The 20738-nt window shown below is 40.8% G+C and overlaps 1 protein-coding gene across 4 annotated transcripts in view; it reads left to right on the top strand.

The window, feature by feature from the left end:
* Nucleotides 1-20738, top strand: part of LOC126262288 (TBC1 domain family member 31) — a 296133-nt gene that overhangs the window by 68896 nt on the left and 206499 nt on the right. For all 4 annotated transcript variants that reach the window (XM_049958811.1, XM_049958808.1, XM_049958809.1 and 1 more), the window contains exons 6-7: nucleotides 2805-2962; nucleotides 12433-12592. In XM_049958811.1, the coding sequence (XP_049814768.1) occupies nucleotides 2805-2962; nucleotides 12433-12592 (318 nt within the window). The remainder of the gene's footprint in view (nucleotides 1-2804; nucleotides 2963-12432; nucleotides 12593-20738) is intronic.

Below are 20738 nucleotides of genomic sequence, written 5' to 3'. Positions count from 1 at the left end.
TCTTAACCGAAATTTATATTGATGAAGCTTAGCATTTCACAGTTTCTTAATCTGTACTGTGCACAACAAAGAGTAATAGTGTTCCACATGCATATTTATAATGAAGACTTATTTATTTTATTTTATTATCCTTTTAACCTTGTCATATCGATATATTATGTTGTAAGATGTATCCCACACAATATACTCTATGCTCTGTACTTCAAATATGTTGTTTACTGTACTAACCAATTGAAACAGGAATATTGCACCCTACTCATTCTGAAGTCAGTGCACTGCATTTCTTAACAGTATGATGAAATAAGTTGATCTTGAATTAAAAGAAATGTATTACCTACTGATGACTGACCTGCATCCGCAGTAAGACTGCAGTCAGCTATAGGTCAGTGATTTCCTATCCTACATTTTAGATATTATTCCATCCATGAAAATTTCCATTCTTGCTGTCATCTAATGAAATGATTTACAATACTATCAACATCCAGCTTGTAGAGAACTGAAGTTTTTTACACCGCAGTCAGAAATATTTCTCAAAGTGCTTTGAATTCAGCTACTAAAATGTGTATTAGTTCTCTTGATTCCCAGTATGACCTTACAAGAGCATTGTGTATTCCCTATCCCACACCTCAAACCCGCCACCACTACCACTTTACCTCCATATTCTTCTTCTTCTTCGCGGATGGATCACTTAGGACCACGCGTAATCAACATTTGTTGGCCTTCCTTTTCGCCCAGTATTCCTTCATAAACAACGAATGGGCTAGCTTTCGTTGCGTAGACCATGTATGTCGGTTAGTTTTTCTCTCTTCTTCCTCAAAACCCCGTGTGTTTGTGATTTTTCTGATTTCATTTCTGTCATGTAGATTTGGAGACCCTAATTCTCTCAGGTCTTTTTCCGTCTGTTTGTACCAGTTCGGTCTTGTAGTTTTGTTCTTTAAAAATGTATGGATTTTGTACGTTAACCTGTTTGAGTCCATTCTTTCTAAGTGCCCCATGAATTGGATTCTTCTCATGTGCATTGTGTCTGTTATTTTGGAGATATTTTTATATATTTCTGCATTGGGTTTTGGATAATGTACCCCATCTTTAGTTCTTGATCCTATGATTTTCCTCATTATCTTACGTTCTTTCACTTCTAATTCCTCTTAGTGTGCTTTGATACCTATTTGATTTGAATTTGTAAGTAAAAGTATAGCATTTCAGAAATTGTTGCCTTCTCTTTTCTCATACAGAAACCGTATTTTGTTGATGCCATGGAAAGGAGTCTCTGGGGTGTAGAAAGAAATGAAAGATGTACATTGTATTTTAGTAAAATACAATACAGTGCTAGTATGAATGATGATAATAATAATAATAATATAGCCAAATATATTACCCTCAAGAATCCGTATCAAGATATTCTTCGATATAACTGGAGGAGTTACCCAATTCCTCCACATTATCCACAATACATGTGTTCTGTACTGGCATACATTTAATAAATGGGCAACCCTGCATCTGCTGCTTTCTGTAGTAACATGAAGTCTTCGTGGCACCTGCATTTTTTTATTATTTCTTTGAGATCACTAATGGCAAATGGACAAGAATCCTGATATATATTGTGAAACAGTTGTCAAAGTAACAAGTTGTTTTCTCCCAGAGATGTAATCATGTTTTCTGCAAATGTGAACGAGACCGGTCATTGAATAATAGAAGCATTGATTTGTTGGCAGGCACAGACAGAAGAGAAAGAAAACTTGTCAGCTTTCAGAATAAATCCTTTGTTGAGCTAGAGTAAAAATACACACACCCTCGTGCCCCTACACTGTGCCAGCTGGACTGCAGGTGGACTAGGGTAGAGTGGGAGTTCAAGTGGGGTGGGTAGAGAGAGAATAGCTAGGCAGGAAGAGAGGTTGGGGTGGGCAGCTATTGGGTTGCTGGCAGGAAATACAGGAGGGAGTGATGGCAGATGTACGAGCTAGGCATATGATGCGTGGGTACTGGAGCTGGTGGAATGCTGTGCATGGTGCAGGTGACTTGAAACTGGGTGGGTTGGTGGTACAGACGAAGGGGAAACTGTTGGCTGGATGGTGTGAGGACAGTGGTTTAGTGGATATTGAGGTCAGAAGGGGTAAATTCTGTCAGGACTTTCCTCCTGTATTTGCTACATATGTAGCTGAACTAAAAAACTTTTAAGTCCATCAAATGACTTTTCTAATTCAGGTTAAGATCTATTTGTAATTTTGAACACTAGCAACTTCTTTTATCACATTGTCTGTATAAATTATGGTCTAGTTATTGTGTTTGAATAGATGATATGTTCTGGTATTTTTGTGGGAGGCACTGAAATATATGTACTCATTCTTGTCAAAATTCAACACTAAAATTTTCCCTGAAACATATATTGATATTTCCAAATATTTTATTGTATGCAGATTTGTCATTAACACAGGTATTATTTCTAGTCCTATAATTTTACTATCTGCAAAAAGGACAAAATGAAGATCTTGTGACAGTAAAATCGAAGGTTCATTAATTCACATTAAAAACAACAAAGAACTAAAGATAAAACGCTGTGCTACACCATGCCAGATTGCTTCACTTTCAAACTACCTATTGCTCTGTAAACAACTTGAAACTGAAACACACTATGTGTGCAGTACAAAGAGGATAAAAAGATACTTTTTTGCCTGTTCCATAGCATTTTAAATTTTGTACAAGGATGTGATTTTTTACAGAACCTAAGCTAAGTCACAATATATTTCCACTTGGTAATAATTTCTGATGCACAGTTTTCATTACTTAATGCTTTTAAACTGTTTCAGATATTTTTCATGCCGGTGCTAAATCATATTCTTGCGTGTTTCCAAGATGATACAATCCACATCTGGAAACTTGACTGTTATGGAAATTTTGAATGTTTTAAACAAATTGTTCCTGAAATGTGGAAGAGTCATCACATACGTTGTATTGCTTTCACAAGGTAATAATTTTAAGATTATGAAGTAGAACACATACATCTAAGTCACAATTGTTAAAAATGGAAGTTATCTTTTCAGTCATGGAAGAAATAATTATCCAAAGTGAATAAATAGATAGCCATTGTGCAAAAGTGTCATAACATAGTTCTTAGGCTGAGCCTTAAACATTTGGTTTGAAATATAAAAATTTATCATCTGCAATTTTATCTAAAATTACAGCATATGAATTGAGTGTCCAAATGTAAGAGCTGAGCAATCTGAGATAGCAAGGTGAGTAAATAAGGAAACAAAGAAACAAGACTGTGGAAAGAAGGAAAAAAATAAATAGGCTACAGTGGGAAAAGAGACTAGGTAGTAGTAACAGAATGGAATAAGAGGAGTCTCGGAGGGAAAAGACACAAAGAAAATGTGTCTGAGTTCAATAAGAATGAAACATTGTATGCAAGAAGGGTAAAGATGTGTATTGCATCATCGGTTTGATTGGATGGAAGAGGTTAACAGAAGAATAAATGCATGTGAGAATTTAAACAATAAATGAATAAATATTGTATGTTGAAGACAAGTAACTCTATGTTCTTACATGAATGAACTTTTTATGCCATTCTCATTCAAATGTGTATGATCATTTATATAACTTCTGTTTAGTTGCAAAACAGTGCATGCTTGCTACACTAATCCAAAATTGTAAAGCCTTTTAATTATCCAGAGGTACTTTCCTCAACAAGCCCAGAGAAGACCATATGATTACTAATTAATTATATGTCCATCCCCCTCTCTTGTAACTCATATTTCTAGGGCTGAATCTATGGGGCAATATTGCACATATTTTACAAACAAATGTTAGAAATGCATGTATAACAAAAATAAATAATAACAAAACTTTAAATTTGGTAATGCAGACTTGCTCGGCAAATTTCATTGACAAATTCTTCTCGGTTTGTCAGCAGAGTTATGGCATTGTGTTGTTGCAATGTTCTGACAAGTTTCCTAGCAGTCTTCTTCAGATGAAGAGTTGTGCACATGTCCAGTTCACTCATTTAGAGACCCCCCCACAGCTCATTTTTAGGTACATGTGTGGCACACATGGGTGTATGAGCTATTGCAGCCTTTCTTCTTTTCCGAGCTTCCTTACCTTCCCCTTCCTTCTCCTTCCCTGTCCTTATTCCTTTCACTTTGCCTTTTCCTTTCCCTATCTTGGTGTTCTTCTTTGTTGGCCTGGCTATCCTCCCGACTTTGCTTCATCTTGTGTATTTGGTTTGTTTTCTTTTCCTCCTCTTTTTGGCTTTTCTTTTTTCCTCCCCCCTCCGAGGTATGAACTCCATCTCTCCATTTGAAATCTGTAGTGTGAGGCAGATGTGGAAGAATTCCCTCCCTAGCATCTTTGGCATAGTCTTCTCTTCCTTTTCCCCTTCCCCCTTTCCCTCCCTCCCCACCAGAGCCCTTTTGCTTCCTTGCTAGGTCACCAGCTTGGTAGCTAGTTCATGGGGGCTGTTACGTATCCATCTGGCTGAGCCTCCTGACACCAAAGGGATCACACTGCTGGTACCTGTGCCGTGAATGCCTGTGCTAGCCTAGGAGTGGTTGCCCGTCTTTTTGGGCCATTGGAACTTCCAGAAAAGACAGTCCTGCCAGGCAGCCATTGCTGTGGGTGGGTGGTGCCCACTAGGCGAGCCCCTGTTCGGAGTGAATGGTGCCAGGGCAGATGTTTGGAACACAAAACATCTTAAACTATATGGCCACTCTTCTGTGACTGTGTCTCTTCCTAAGAATAGTTCTGTCTCTGTTCCTGTTTCCACCTTACCAGCCTTACCCTCCTTGGATACCAGACCCACTGGCTTGGGGTGAAACCCGTTCTGCAGTTCCTGGTGTTTACCAGGACTGATGAGGAGACTTTTGCTGCCACCCAATCCTTTTTCTTTGTTGAACACATTGAGGACAAGTTCGGTGAAGTTAAGTCCTTAAGCAAGATGAGATCTGGCTCCTTCCTTATAAAGACAACTTCTGCCAGTCAGGCGGCCTCCCTCAGTGCCTGCGAGAGGCATCCCAGTAAACATCACTCCACACAAGTCTCTCAAAATAACACAGGGTGTAATTTTCCATAGGGACCTTCTCCTCCAGTCCGATGACGAACTTAGGGCTAATTTGGAACAGCATGGTGTTTATTTCATCTCGCATGTCCACAGAGGCCCTAAGAAGCCCTTGCATGTAGACACTGGCATTTTCATCGTGGCATTTGAGGGGAATACTGTGCCCGAGGAGGTCAAGATAATGATATATAGATGTGACGTCAAACCATACATTCCACCTCCCATGCATTGCTTGTGTTGCCTCAAGTTCAGCCACATGTCTTCACGATGTGATGCCACTCCCGTCTGTAGTTACTGTAGGCGCCCCAGTGGTAGTAGTGTGCGCCCTCCTCATGTGGGGAGCCCTTGCACCCCACCATCTAACTGTGCAAACTGCTCTAGTCTCCATTCTCCCCACTCACCGGAATGTCCAGTGTATACAAAGAAAAAAAGAATCCCCCCCCCGGGATTGTGTGAAGGGGTCTGCTCTTTGGTTCTCACTGATGTCATTAGTGACTGGATCCCCCTTCATACCAACCTGGAAGCAATAGCGATGCAAGTGCAAACGACCCCAGCAATCACCATTTGCAATTCTATCTCCTCCTGGTAGGCCACTTCTTTATGTTGACCTGCATACCTTAATACAGCAACTCCTGCCCCCCTCAGCTCCTCCTCGGGGGCTTCAGTACACACCACCCCATGTGAATGAGTGCCACTTTGATGGGTAGGGGTCTTCAGTACACACCACCCCATGTGAATGAGTGCCACTTTGATGGGTAGGGGTCTTCCAATTGACCAACTTATCACAGACTTTGATTTATTTCTCTTAATGATGGTTCCTCTACCCACTTCAGTGCCACTCACGGCATTTTTTCTGCTATTGATCTCCCGATATCCTCCCCTGCTCTTGTAGCTTTCCTACATTGAACACTTGATGATGATCTTTGTGACAGTGACCACTTTCTAGTGATCGTATCATTCTCCTGCTGCCATCATGCCACCAGGTCTCCGCGTTGGGCATTCCGCAGAGCTAGTTGGCCTTTATACGTGTCTGCTGTGCATTTCAACACCTGTCTCTCAGATTGCATTGACACGGTCGTGCAAGACATCTCTGCCCTCTTCTTCATGCCACTGGCACTGCTATCCCCCTATCCACAGGTCCCCCTTGTCATTGACCAGTACCGTGGTGAACCAAGGATACAGCAGTCACTATCCAGGACCACCGACGGGCGCTGTAATGATTTTGACAACACCCTCCAGAGACCAACCTTATCGCTTTTAAGCATCTCCAAGTTAAGGCTTGCTACCTTATTAAGCAGAGTAAAAAGGAATGTTTCCTCCCTGTGGATGTGTGCCTCTTCATCACGAGTTTGGTCCAAGCTCCGTAAACTTCTGGGCCGCCAGCAACAATTAACTGTCCAGGGTCTCCTCGTACAGGGTGTTCTGCTTACTGATCCATTGGTCCTTGCAAAACACCTTGTGAGACACTTTGCGACAGCTTCGGTGTCCTCTTCCTATACTGGTACCTTTCTCGAGCAGACATGCAGACTTGAACAAACCCTCCTCTGTTTCAACACCCACCAGGCCAAATCCTATAATGAACCCTTTACTGATGGGAGTTCTTGCAGGCTTATACCTCTTCACATGACATGGCCCCAGGCCTGGATTCCATCCACAACCAGATGATCCAACACTTGGACATTACACAGAGGCAACATTTCCTCAGGGTCTTCAACCATATTTACTGCACAGATGCCTTCCCCTTGTAATGACGAGGCAGTATAGTTATCCCTGTTCTTAAGCCTGGGAAGAATCCAATGTCTCTTAACAGCTACCACCCGATTACCCTGACAAATAGACTTTGTAATCTGCTCGAGAGGATGGCTAGCTTCCAATTAAGTTGGGTGTTCGAATCTTGGGACCTTTTGTCCCCATATCAGTGTGGCTTCTGAGAAGGACACTCTACAACTGGTCATTTCCTCAGATTGGAAACAACAATCATACAGGCTTTTATTAACTGCTGGCTCCTTGTCGCAGTCTTCTTTGACCTACAAAAGGCATATGACACAGCTTGACATTGTCATATTTTAGTTACCTCCATGACTTGAGCTTTCATGGCCCCCTTCTGATTTTTAACCGTGACTTTTTACCCCACTAGCTCTTCTGGATTTGAGTTGGCCCTTCACTCAGCACCCCTCAGGTCCAGGAGAGCGGTATCCCACAAGGTGCTATGTTAAGTGTCATTCTCTTCCTCATTGCTATCAGTGGATTTGTGACCTCTTTTGGGCCTCTCGTTATCCCAGCATTGTATGTTGATGATTTTTGCATCTGTTGCAGCTCACACTTGGTAGCATCTGCTGAACATCAACTCTAAGGTGCCATCCAATGGGCTTCTGCATGGACCCTCTCCCATGGCCCCCAGTTTTCTCCCTCCAAAATGAGGGTTATACATTTTTGCCATCAACCCAGTACACCCCGATCCAGAACTTTATTTAGGTGATCATCACCTAGATGTAGTAACACATTCCCATTTATTGGACATTATTTTTGATAAAAAGCTGATGTGGTTGCCCCATATTTGCCACCTGAAGACTACCTGCATGCGGAAGCTTAATGCTCTCCGCCTCCTGGCACACACACCTTGGGCTGCAGACCATGCAACTCTTCTCCATCTTAATCACATTCTGGTTTTGTCCGGACTAGATTATGGTTGTCACGTTTGTGGCTCCGCAGCTCCTTCCAGTCTGAAACTACTTGACCCTGTTCATCATTATGGGATGTATCTGGCTGTCAGGGCCTTTCACACTAGTCCTGTCAACAGTCTCCTTGCAGAAATGGAGATTTACCCCTACAAATTTGACAGAGCCAACTCATAGTTTCTTACACAATCACCATTTGACAATTCCCTGACCATCCTGTATTGTATATCCCATGCACCCGTAACCCCCCCTGGATGGTGCCTTGACTACGATTTTGGGCCGACTTATTCCAGGGTCCCAAGATCTCGGTTGCACCTATGATATTCTGGCATCTTGTACAATGCATCCCTGAAGAGTTCCAGGCTGCTATGATCTTCTACACTGATGGTTCTAATGATAGATAAGGTGGGGTACTCTTTTACGCCTCCTACTGGTATGGAACACTGTTTACTACTGCTGGGATCATGTAGTGTCTTCACAGTAGAGCTGCTAGTCATTAACAGGCCCCTCCATTTTGTTTGTCAGGCTTTCCTCCAAAGCATTTTAGAACATATTGACTCAATGAGTGGCTTGCAGGCTATAGACTGATGCTACTCTCATCACCCTTTTGTCTCTTCTATCCATGACCTTCTCTCTGCCCTTGCCCATGCAGCCTGCTCTGTTGTTTTCCTCTAGGTCCCAAATCATGTGGGAATCCCAGGGAACGAACTGGCTGACCGTCTGGCTAGAGAAGCAAATACTTACCCAATTCCCTGTCTTGATCCCAGGTGCAGATATGCAGATTCATATCAAATGTCTCTTTGCCCCAAAGTGGAATGACACCTGGCGCACCATTGCTCTTCATAATAAGCTCCACACAATCAAGGAGATTACTACAGTTTGGTGCTCTTCCTTCCGATCCTCTCAAAAAGAGTTCACTGTCTTATGCCATCTATGCATCGGTCATACTAGGCTCATCCATTGTTTTCTCTTGAGTAACAAGCCACCCCCACAATGTGGCTGTGGAGCCAGACTGATGGTACCTGATGTGTAGGAGGAATGTCCCCTTCTTTTGGCCCTTTGTACTAAGTATAGCATTCATAATTGTTTTTAATATTGGGAGACGATTCGTGGGTGGTTGAACTGATCCTCAGTTTCCTATGTGAAAATCGTTTTTATTTTCAGTTAAAAGGTTTTACTTTGCACCTGCAGAAGGGGCAGGGTGATTGTGGTTGGGGCCTCTTTTACGTTTTCTCTAGGTCTGGGCCGTATGACCACTTTTTTATCCCTTAGTTTTTCCAGTTTTTGGATTTTGTCTACCCTTTTATGCCTTCTGCTGTGTGTGTTTTAACTTCAGACCCTCTATCTTACACAAGTGACTCTGAATTGTGGGATTGACGACCTCACTGTTTAGTCTCATAACCCCCTCAGTCAATCATTTAGAAATGCTGGAGCACAAACCTTTCTACAAAGAGTCATGCTTCTGGAACAGATGTGTTCATATCAGGTTCGCAATGGAGCTTACTGTTCCTAGACATTCAGGTAAAGAAGAACCCATATTATTATTCTCCAATTAAAATTACTTTGTGATTGATGTTTCGGCAAGATGAGTGGTAGGAGCCACCCACCATCTTAGTTTTTTCTCGAGCATAGTGTGCTTTCTTTGTTGCCAATTTTGTTGGTTTCATCCAGATTCTTTTGATGCATTGCTGGCTCCATGCCAGCAACACGGCTCCATGCCACTGCAATCTGTCAATTACAAAAAAATTTTCATCGGGTTATAGAAATTCTGATAAACAAGAACACTGGTGGCTCACAGGGTCGTTCCATCTGCAGGAAGAAGATGCATATGGATGTGTACCTAAACACCAGTCGGTGCCACCATCCAGTGCAATGTAAATGTTTGCTTACCACCATAGTACACATGGTGTGAGCCATGTGTAACAGGGAAAGTCTGTCTATTAAAATACAGCTCCTGCGTGAAACCGTTTGCAACAATGGCTGCCCAGAGACACAAATAAGATGCACTATTCAGCCAAGTAAGAAGAAGGAAAACAGTCCAGAAGAAGGAACCAAGCACCTGTTGTTCCTTCTGTATCCAGAGCTGCCCACAGCCAAGATTGCCAGAATAATGGAGGAGCATAATATAAAAACCATTAAAATCAAGGGTATGCTTAGGCAGCCAAAACCAACTAGGGTTATGGGCACCTAGTGTCTATGGCGTCAGTTGGGCGTACGATGTGCTGCACGTCAGCCACATGCAGTAATGCATCTCACAGTGTTGTTCAGAACATTTGAGGAGTGTTCACGTTGACCAAACCAACAAGTCAACAGTTGTGGACCAGAGCATCACTGAATGACACGTTTGTTTTTGAACACTGGTGCTGTGCCATACCAAAGTGTTCTGGGTTTTGGCCATGATAGAGACACTGAAAATAAGATTACATGAGGATCTTGTCAAAAGAAAAGGAGGCAGTGAGCAGAATAGACAGGCAGCATGAGTACTTGATACCCAGAGACCCCTCCAAACCATTGGGGGTGCTCCCCATACTGCTGGCTGTAACACCTCTCCCAGAGGCGCGAGATTGTCACATCGTCTGGGCCTCGATAGAGAAGTTTACAGTCCTTTGGCTATAAAGTAATGAACTGGACATGAACCCAACACTTCCCCTGAATATGAGAAGTAGAAAACTAGTCAAAAAATTGTGACAGTTGGATACTATGACTCACCTGGTGACCCAAGATGATTTCATCAGACTTCAAATTTTCTACCAAAGGGAAGATAAAGGCTACATACTGTATATACGTGAATAATCCTTACATATTTACTCCTGATTTTAAGGACGAAAAACTGTGGTGTGCAGACAATTGAAATAAGGTTGGTACTGCTCCACCTCAAACTATAGATGCTGTTATATGATAGCATTGTTGCGGCTTCAGTCTGTGACTTGTCAGTAGTATGTTAGAAGTGAAGTATTAACAATGTGTTAACTTACCATTGATGTGGCTTGTAAACTGAGAGGATTTTATTGAAGCATGCCACCATGAAAGACTCTGAGGACACTTGTCAATTATGGCTACAAGTTCTTGTTATTGCTTGTACATAGCTAAAGGAAAAGTTGTTGAAGAAGCAGAGAACATTGGAAACAGTGCAGCGGGAAGAAAATATGGTGTGAGTGAGGGTTGTATTTGTGACTGGAGGCTTCAGGAAATGAACGGTGTTCACCAGGCATTTTGCAGTCAAAAAGTGAAGCATCCAGATCTTGAAAAAAATGCTCTGTTGTTATATAGATGAGAAACAACAATATGGATGGATGGTGGGGAGTGAAATATGCCAACTCAAAGCATTAGCTATAGCTAAAGAACTAGGCATCACTGGTTTCCAAGTTAGCTTGGGCAGGCTATCAAGATTTTTCAGTTGAAATGGGTTAGGAGTCCAGAGGAAAACGATCATCACTCAATGCCTTTCAGCTGATCATAAGGAAAAGAGAGTGAATTTTCATTGCTAAGTGACAAATTTGTGCCGCAAACACTCCTATATATTACCGCAAATTGGTAATGTGGATCAAACTCCAGTGTATTTTGAGATACTACTTGACAATACTGTGAACAAGAAAGGGGAGTCCAGCATCATAATGTGAACCTGCAGAGAGAGAGAGAGAGAGAGAGAGAGAGAGAGAGAGGGGGGGGTAGTTGAGGCAGATCATTCGTATGATGAAAGAGAGAAATTGATGAGGTAGATGGAACATTCAAAACTTAAGTAAGCAAGTAATCATAGTGTAATGCTCAATGGAGATATGTTGGGACAGGACAACCCAGAAACTTTCCCCCTTATTTTGCCCTTTGTATGTCCTTTTGACAGGCAGTGTTGTGTGACTTTAATGTCTTGTAAAATTTCAAAAAAGTCTTATTACTGTCTTGCACTGCTGGTAAAATACTTTATTTATACAAACAGTTTCTGTTGTCTGATCACCATCATGTTCATAAAAACATTCACAGCAAAATAGAAAATCTTTATTGTCAGGTGATAAAGCCATGAATAACACACTGTTATCATACTGTAATACGGATACCATTGTCAGTCTATAAAAACTGTGCTAGGGAGTGTACTCATTCAAGTTAAAACTTGGTAAGAGTACACAGCGTGGCACAGTTTTTATAGTGAGATGATTTAATTTATATTACTGTGTGACAATTTGCCTGATGATAATGATTTTATATTTTGCCTAAAATGGTGCTATGAATGTTTTTATGAACTTGATGATGGTCAGACAACTAAAACTGGTTGTATAAATAAAGTATGTTCCATTTCTCTGTAAAACTTCTATAATTTTTGTTTCATTCATTGGCATCAGACTTCACTAACATTATTTGTTTAGCACAACAAAAAGAATTAAATGGAAAATGTGCAGTCCATTGGGATGTCTTTAGTGAGAGATGTAGCACGCATGTCAGCAGTAGGAATGATGATAGTTATTTGATGTATAAGAAGAAGAGATTTTCCAAAATTAAACTATGGTTGTAGGAAGACACAAAAATTTTTCTATGTATCAGGTGTGAACAAACAAATGCTAATTTAAGGTGGCACAAAAATGCAGTTCTGTTGACATCCTCATTTTTATTTATCATTAGCAGAATAGTATTCTTTTTTAAAATTATAGTGTATTGTGCTATACAGCAGCTTACTAGTTTCACTTTTTGAAAACCTATTTCCATCGAAATTCACAGGAATGGGCGTGCTATGGTAATTGGTTGCCAGTCACAAACAATGACAGTTATTTCCTTGGACAGCTGGGCTATAACAAAGGTCATTCAACTTCCAAAGACTATTCCAGGTGTGAGACACATTGAATTTTTGCCACAACAATTTGATGGAGGCTGCAATAAGGTAAGGTTTACAGAACACCATTCAGTATTACTATCTTAAGTGAATTCTGGCCTGCCTTTTGTGCAAACAACTAATCTATTTTACAGCCCTAAGATATTCTGCAGCTGCATATACTCCAAAAGTCATGTTATGGATTTGGTGGAAGATACTTTTGGTGTCACTGTCTATTTACCCCTTCACTGTTTCATTTACAGGTGGCAAATGGGAAAAATGATTCTCAGTAAATCTTTATATTAGCTCTGATTTCTCAGATTTTCTCATTCTGATCATTTCATGAGACATATGTGGGAGGGAGTAATATGTTGCCCAGCTCTCCCCAGAACATACTGTTTTTGGAATTTCAATAGCAAACCTTTCCATGGTGCACAACATCTCTCTTGCTATTTCTGCCATTGGATTTTGGTGAAGATTTCTGTTATGCTCTCACACTGAGTAAATGATCTCGTGACTGAGTGTACTCTCTCCATTAGATCTTCCTTGTCTCCAACATTGTGAGGGCCCCAGACTGTTGAGCAATACTCAGAAATCGGTTGAAAGAGTGTTTTGTAAGGTTCTTCGTTTATGGGTGAATAAGCTTTCCTTAAGATTCTTCCAAAGGTTCTCATCCAGCACCTCCACTTCCTACAATTTGTTTTATGTGGTCATTCACTTTAGTTTGCTTCAGATGGTTGCTCTTACATATTGTGAGGTGGTTACTATTTACAGTGATTTGCTGCCAATAATGTAATCATACAGTAGTTGAATTTTTTGTCTTTGCACATTGTATTACATTTATTTATATTCAGGGTCAACTGCCAATCCTACATGAATCACTGATCCTCTGGAGGTCTCTCTGCAATACACTACAGTCATCTAACAATGTATTACCTTTGCATCTATCAATTCCGTTCTGTTAAGAATGACTTGTTGAGCTCTATCTGTAAAGAAGTCTCGAATCCAGTCACAAATCTTGTCCCATACTTGTTTGGCTCATATTTTATCCACTAAATGACAATGCAGCACTCTATAAAATGCCTTCCTAAAGTCAAGGAACATGGCTTTGACCTGGATGTCTTTGTTTACAGCTCTCAGAATTTCTAGGAGGAACAGAGTGAGCTTAGTTTCCCAAGATGCATGTTGATTTCTATAGAGGAGATTTTCATTCCCCAGAAACCTCAAAATACGTGAGCAAAACCATCCTCTATGATCCTGTTACAGATTGACATCCGCAGTATAAACCTATAATTATTTGCATGTTTCCTATGACCTGGTTTGAAAATGGGAATGACTTGTGCTCTTTTCCAGTGTCTAGGTATGTGTTGTTGCTCCAGTGAACTACAGCTAGAAGAGCTGCATTTTATTTCACATAATCTCTTTAGAATATAACAGTTCTTTCTTTGGTCCAGATGCCTTTTGCACTGTTACACAATTGTTGTTGCTTTTATGTTCTGCAATCGCTTATCTCGATGTCCGCAATTTTGGCATTTGTGCAGTGATTAAAAGTAGAACCATATTACTATAATTTATGCACTAGAATGTTTGGTTCTGTATGGCCTTGTGTACATTATCTTACAGAAGGTCCTAAAGAACTTAATGTTGTAAAGAATAAGACCTGAACAGAAGATAATGACACACATGTGCTCATACATGTTGGGCAGTAAAAATTTTAGTTTGGCTGAACAGTAGACAGTATCGAAATGCCTAATTTAGATTGCAAACATAGCTTTAAAATCACATGAAGATGAGAATTATTGTTGTTTATACAAGCATATGTTTCATTGTTAATCAGAGATAAAGAATTCAAATGTTCTTAAAAGTAAATAAATGAAACCGTATTCACTATTAGCTGTCCGATCAAGTCCTCACGTGTTACCACTGTCACATCTGATTGCAGAGATCCAAATGTGGTGAGCCGTGCGAGCAGAGCAGGGTGGGGAAGATGTTGTAGTGATGCCTGTAGGATTGTGGTTTGGCTGTTAGTTGCATATGGAGGCTGCAGTATGAGGGGGGAGGGGGGTGGAGGCTAGAGGAACACAGAAGAGGAAAGACTGTGCAGGTGTACTTGGGGGAGGGGGGGGGAGGGAATAATAGGGGTGTGTCAGGCTAGAGTGGGAGTAAGAAAGAGGATGAGGCAGTTGGGGATAGGGACTAGTGAAGGTAACCCTATGAAAGTTACAGGAACTAAGGATACTTTGTAGGGAGAGTGCCCACCTGCACAATTCAGAAAAGCTGGTGTTAGTGGAAAGAATACAGATGGCACATGCGGTGAAGCAGTTATTGAAGTCAAGTAAACCATGTTGTGTGACATGCCTAGCAATTGAGTGGGCCCGCTGTCTCTTGGCCACAGTTTGGTGGTGGCTGTTCATGTATACAGCTAACTTACTGGTGGTCATGAACCTGTAGAAAGCCACCCAGTGTTTGTAGCTAAGTCAGTAGGCCACATGGCTGGTTTCACAGGTGGCTGTAGCTTTGATGACATATGAGATATCTGTGACAGGGTGGGAGAAGGTGGCAGGGGGAGGATTTGTAGGCAAATGTTTTGTATCTGGGTCTATTACAGGGATTTGAGCCCTTTAACAAGGGGTTAGGAGCAGGGATGGACAAGGAGATTTCTTAGGTTGGGTGGGCAGTGGGATATGGCTGTGAAACAGGTGGGGAGGATATTTCTCATTTCAGGACAGGCGAGAGGTACTCAAAACCTTGATGGAGAATGTGACTCAGTTGCTCCAGTCCTGTGTGCTACTGAGTCACAAGGGGGTCACTTCTTTGTGCCCAATCAGTGAGTACGTAGGGAATGGTAGGTGACTGGAAACACAGTGTGTGGAAGATTGGTTTCTGGATGAGGAAGATCAATTTCTGGATAAGGTTGGGAGGGTAAATTCAGACTTTGAAGACCTCAGCGAGGCCCTCAATATATCTAGAGAGGGACTGTTCATCATTGCAGATGCAATGATGGGAGGCTAGGCAATATGGAAGGGACATCTTTGTATGGAATGGGTGGCAGCTGTCGAACTGGAGGTATTTTTGGTGGTTGGTAAGTTTGGTGTGGACGGAACTACTGATTTAGCCATTATTGAAGTAGAATGAATGTGGAAGATGGTGGCTTGTTGGGTTGAGGAGGGCCACATGAAGTGAAGTGAATAGGGGAGAAGGTGTGGAGGTTCTGGAGGAATGGGGATTGGGTGTCCTCACCCTTTGTCCAGATCACAAAAGTGTCATCATTAAATCTGGTCTAGATGAGGGGTTTGAAATTCTGGGTGGTTAGGAAGGATTCCTCTAGATGGCCCATGCATAGGTTGGCATAGGATATTGCCATGTGGGTGCCCATTGTCATACCATGGAGTTTTTGTTGATGATGCCTACAGAAGAGAAGTAATTGTAGGTGAGAATATAATGTTCATGGTGACGAGGAAGAAGATTGTAGATTTGGAAGCAATCAGACATTGGGAAAGCTAGTTTTCAGCATCAGCAAGGCTGTGGGCATGGTGGACATTAGTGTAGATGCAGGTGGCATCAGCTGTGCCGAATAGGGCATCAGGTGGTAAAGGGACAGGAAATGTTGAGAGTTGGTAAAGGAAGTGGTTGGGAGCAGGTAGGTAGGTTACAGGTAATAAATTGCAGGTGGCAGTTCGACAAGGACAAGAGATTCTCTCTGTGGTCACAAGGAATCCAGCCGCAAAGGGGCATCTTTCGTGATCAGGTGTATGTATTTTAGAAAGCATGTAGAAGGTAGGAGTCTGTTGAGTAGTGAAATAGGTTCAGGAGAGAGGTTCTGAGATGGACCTAGCGATTTGAGGAAGACTGGAGATCATGCTGTATTTCTGGAATGGAGTGATAATAGAGCCTCTCAACCACCTAACCTCTGCAGTTCATAACCACAGTGATGGAGCATTTGTCCGCAGGAAGGATTATTTCTGTGGTGGATTGTAGTTGGTTCTGCAGATGTGAGATTAGTTGCAATGTGGAGTGATTTGGGGTATGATGGTGATGCAGTGTTTGAGCTAAGGCTATTATCAGATGATGATTGAGGCGGAGTGAGGTTGTATCATGGTTAGACAGAGGAATAAATTGAGTAAGGCGGGGTCAATATTGGTTGGTGGTTAAAAATAGTTTCCACTGTAGGCTCCAGGAGAAGGAGAAAAGGTCTTTAGCAAGCCTAGTATGACTGAATTTGGGTGAGGGGAAAGAGTGAAACGTTTGGAGAGGTCAGATTTTTCTTTGGATGGTCTGTTTAGGCTGCAGGTTGTGTAGGGTGGCAGGGTTTGCTGGCTATGAGGGTATAACCCTCCTACCTCTCTGGCTAATTAGGCTTTTCTATATGACACCTAAAGCCCCTAATCTATGGGGAAAAGGCATCTACTCCGAAGAATAATGCAAAACTGAGAGAAGTAGATGAAGTTATAACCGAATCACTACTGCTCAGTACTTTAGCAATGACGATTAGAAACAAAGTTTGGTTAATTTTAAATATTTTTATTACGTAAACTAATTTTTAATTAACAGTAGTTAATGGAAAATTTGGAAAAAAAGATTTCCAAAGTATGTCATTAATGAAAACAACCAACAGTCGTCAGTTCCTCACCGGAACAAGAATAATTAAATTGAGACTGAACTTCATACTCGTATGCAACCATATGTAATAATAGTTAGTTGCGTCACAATGTAGGAAGAGTACCTAATGCCACTTTCAAGTACTTCACACCACAGTAGTCAGATAATAATCAAATAGAAAACACGTGCAACATATTATGTTAATTTTCAAAGATCAGTTAAAATAAGATTGCTTACTGGCTGTGGACAGAAACTTTTTGTTTGTTACTCATTGTAATACTGACTGTTGTAATTGTAGCAAGCAGAAAGATTGTTTGAAGTTACTCATTGGTAAGGACTGTCATTTACCTAGCAGTTGCTCTGATATTTCTTTGTAATAAAAGTTATAAATTATGCCACAAGCTATAAATTAGAAATTTTGCTTTGACAGTGAATTTCAGTGTCCAGGCTACATAAAATTTTATCATCAACTTTTTATTATTAGAGCTACTCTACTTTTAGCAAATGAATTAATACTGGCTTTTGCATCATTCTATTTCTGACACTATTCATACATCAGCCAAAGATTTTATTATTACGGAATTGTCCAAAAGTTGGAAAAATTATGTTTTGATAATCTAATAAATTAATGTTCACTTCATTTTCAATTCATTTTCTGATTATCTCGGTTTGCACAAAGGGATGGGATGGATACTGCTTGGATAATGACTTAGGAAAATTATTTACTTGACAATACACATGAAAACAATGTTATTTAAGCCATAAAATTCCCTATTACGCCTCTAGTTATAAAAAGTCTAGATTTTACTTCACCTTATGATGCCGTTGGTTTATCAAATGGCCTCATTTAGGGGTAAAATATAGGGCACATGTTGATCTTCTTGGTTGGTTGGTTGGTTTAAAAGATGGGGGAAAGGGACCAAACTACGAGGTCATTGGTCTGATCATCTTACCATACCATAGCCAATAACAAGGGCCCACAGTACTCTTGATGTTATGTGAATTACTCTTGCTGCATTTGTACTGTGCCGAATAAGTGCCATACACATAGCTTGCCCATATTAAACATCCACCAAAACAACCATTTCAGTTTTCACTGCTCCGCGCTTCGGAAACAGACTTTTTATCTCCGTACTTTTTGCATAGCCACACTGGCGAATACATACAACCAACGACAACAACAGTCTCCTCGCTATTCTGAACTGCCACCTCCCCCCACCTCCCCCCCCCCCCCGCCCCCCTTCATTTACATGCTCAGCAATAATGCATTCAATTTACTATACTCTTTGTACACTTTGACAATAGCTTTTCACTGGCTAGGCCAGCTTGTCTACTGACAAAATGTTAACGTTCCATGCGTATTCTCTTTCATGAATAACAAATAGTAGGGACCAATGACCGTAGCAGTCTGGTCCCTTTGATCCCCCAAACCAACCAATAACAAATAGCATTTGTAACTTGACAACATATTTACAAGACTAACATTCAGCACAACTAATAAAACAAACTTTGTAAAACATGCAGAAAATATATGATCATCCACAGAGTTGTGGTATTATAAGGGGACCTGGGGAGGCAGATAACAATAGTCCAAGGCAGGAGCAGAGGTTTATGGACTAGACAGTTTTTTTAATTGCCTGTGTGCATGCTGCTCCAATCGTAGGAGGGCAAGGGTTCCAATCTGGATGATGTGATGCAGGAATTTGGGATAGAAGAGCAGGAGGACTTTACAGATGGAGAAAAGGTAGTGCAATGAGGTTTGGACCAGAGATACGTGGTTTTGCAGGATTAGGTTAGTGAGGGCTATGCACTGATGGAATTTGAACAGTTAGAGGTCATTGTGGAAAGATAAAGTAATAGTATGTGTGGATGGGTTAAGGAAACTCTCCTGTATTTGTGCAGATGGAGAGAGCAAGGATCCATTGTGGAAGATAAAGAATGCATAAAATTATATAAAGATATATGGGATTGTCTTAAAGGCTTTGAAAAAATGAAACCTAATGAAGTATAGGAAAAAAGGATGAAACCAGATGAAGCATTACAAAAAAGTGTGATGGAACGTGTAGGCAAAATGAGATCGAAATCCAAATAATAAAAAAATATATAAAAAGTTCGTAACTGTGTGGGCTGCAGGTTGGTGGGCTAACGTGAGTGTAGAGATGGGGCAGCAGGTATAAATGCAGGGGGGGGGGGGGGCGGGGGCAGGTCAGAATGGTGCATGAATGAATGTGGGGGAGGAGATGGCTATCAGGTATGAAGAGTGGGAATATATATGAGGTGCCAGAAATATGTGGATGAAAGGTGGTGCTGGGATCAGTTTGAACATCCAGGAATATTGTCTACAGGGAGAATGTTGGACACAGACCACAATACCTACAGTCTGCACCGGAATGTTGCTGTGTGTTGTAAATAGATGAGACCATTGCTACAGGGGGGTTGAAAGACAGCGTGTCATAGGTTGTGTGGTAAATGGATGGAAAGCATTGCAATTTCAGAGGCAACAGAATAATAGTAAATTAGAGAAAGTAAAAGACTGTCACTGAGTAATGTAATGCAATTTAGAATGGTAACAAAGAGAAACAGCACTGGCTTGTGGGATGGAAGAGAAACCACTAGGCAAAATCAAACAATGGAAAATCCAGAATGGAATGACACCAATGAAATATGGTAGATTACTAATCAAACAACAAAAAAATCTAGGATGGAATGACAACAGTGAAATAGAGATTTGGACCCCCACTCCTCGTGAAGATGAAACTAGTGCCACAACTGCAGTTTCACCTTGCTTGCATACGTAGGAAAAGATACGCTACAACAAGACATCATTATCACTTTATATGGAGAACCAGTAATACAGTCATATGGACAGCAACACAACATGTTCACTGTGGATGGAAATAATGAGTTCTCCATCCACAGTGGACCTGTTTGTAGAGAACTTTGAAAACATTTCCTAGGGCATGGCTCTTGCAATGCCTAATGTATTTTACTGGTCCACTGAGAAGTTTGTTGTCAGCCTCCAAATATGTGAAGGAGTTTTACTATATTTACTATAAATTAACATAACTATAGCATTAACTAGATTTACTATAAATTAACAATTTACCAATTTCCTTTGTTGTACACAGACAACACTGCAGTATTAACTATAGATTTTTATTGTTCAAATGTCAGACTGTCTTCCATGAATTCTTCAATGATGTAGTAACATTTCTCTATTAAAATATTTTGGAGTAAACTTTTCAGCGAATCAAGGTCCATTGTTAATATGTTTCTTCCTTTTAATTTGTGATATATTTTTAGTCCCATGTACAGTGGTGTCTGAGCATAAAGCTTTAAATGATGTGAAGGAAATTTGAAGTTTTCCTTGTGACGAGTACCATAGCTATGCTTAGAACAGAACTTTTCAAGATTATGCGGATTATTATATACAAAAATCAAAATTTCAAAAATGTACAATGAAGTAACTGTTAGTATTTTTAATTTCTTGAACAATGGGTGACTTGACTCATTTTTGTGGGCAGCACACATTTCTAATGATTTTCTTTTGAAGAATTAGTAGCCTTGTACTGTTTCTAGAGTTTCCCCAGAAAAGTATCCCATACCGAATAACAGA

Source organism: Schistocerca nitens, chromosome 6 (genome assembly GCF_023898315.1).
Source record: "Schistocerca nitens isolate TAMUIC-IGC-003100 chromosome 6, iqSchNite1.1, whole genome shotgun sequence".
Classification (NCBI taxonomy): domain Eukaryota; kingdom Metazoa; phylum Arthropoda; class Insecta; order Orthoptera; family Acrididae; genus Schistocerca; species Schistocerca nitens.
Note: the sequence above shows the minus strand (reverse complement) of the source record. Positions and strands in the feature narration are given on the sequence as shown.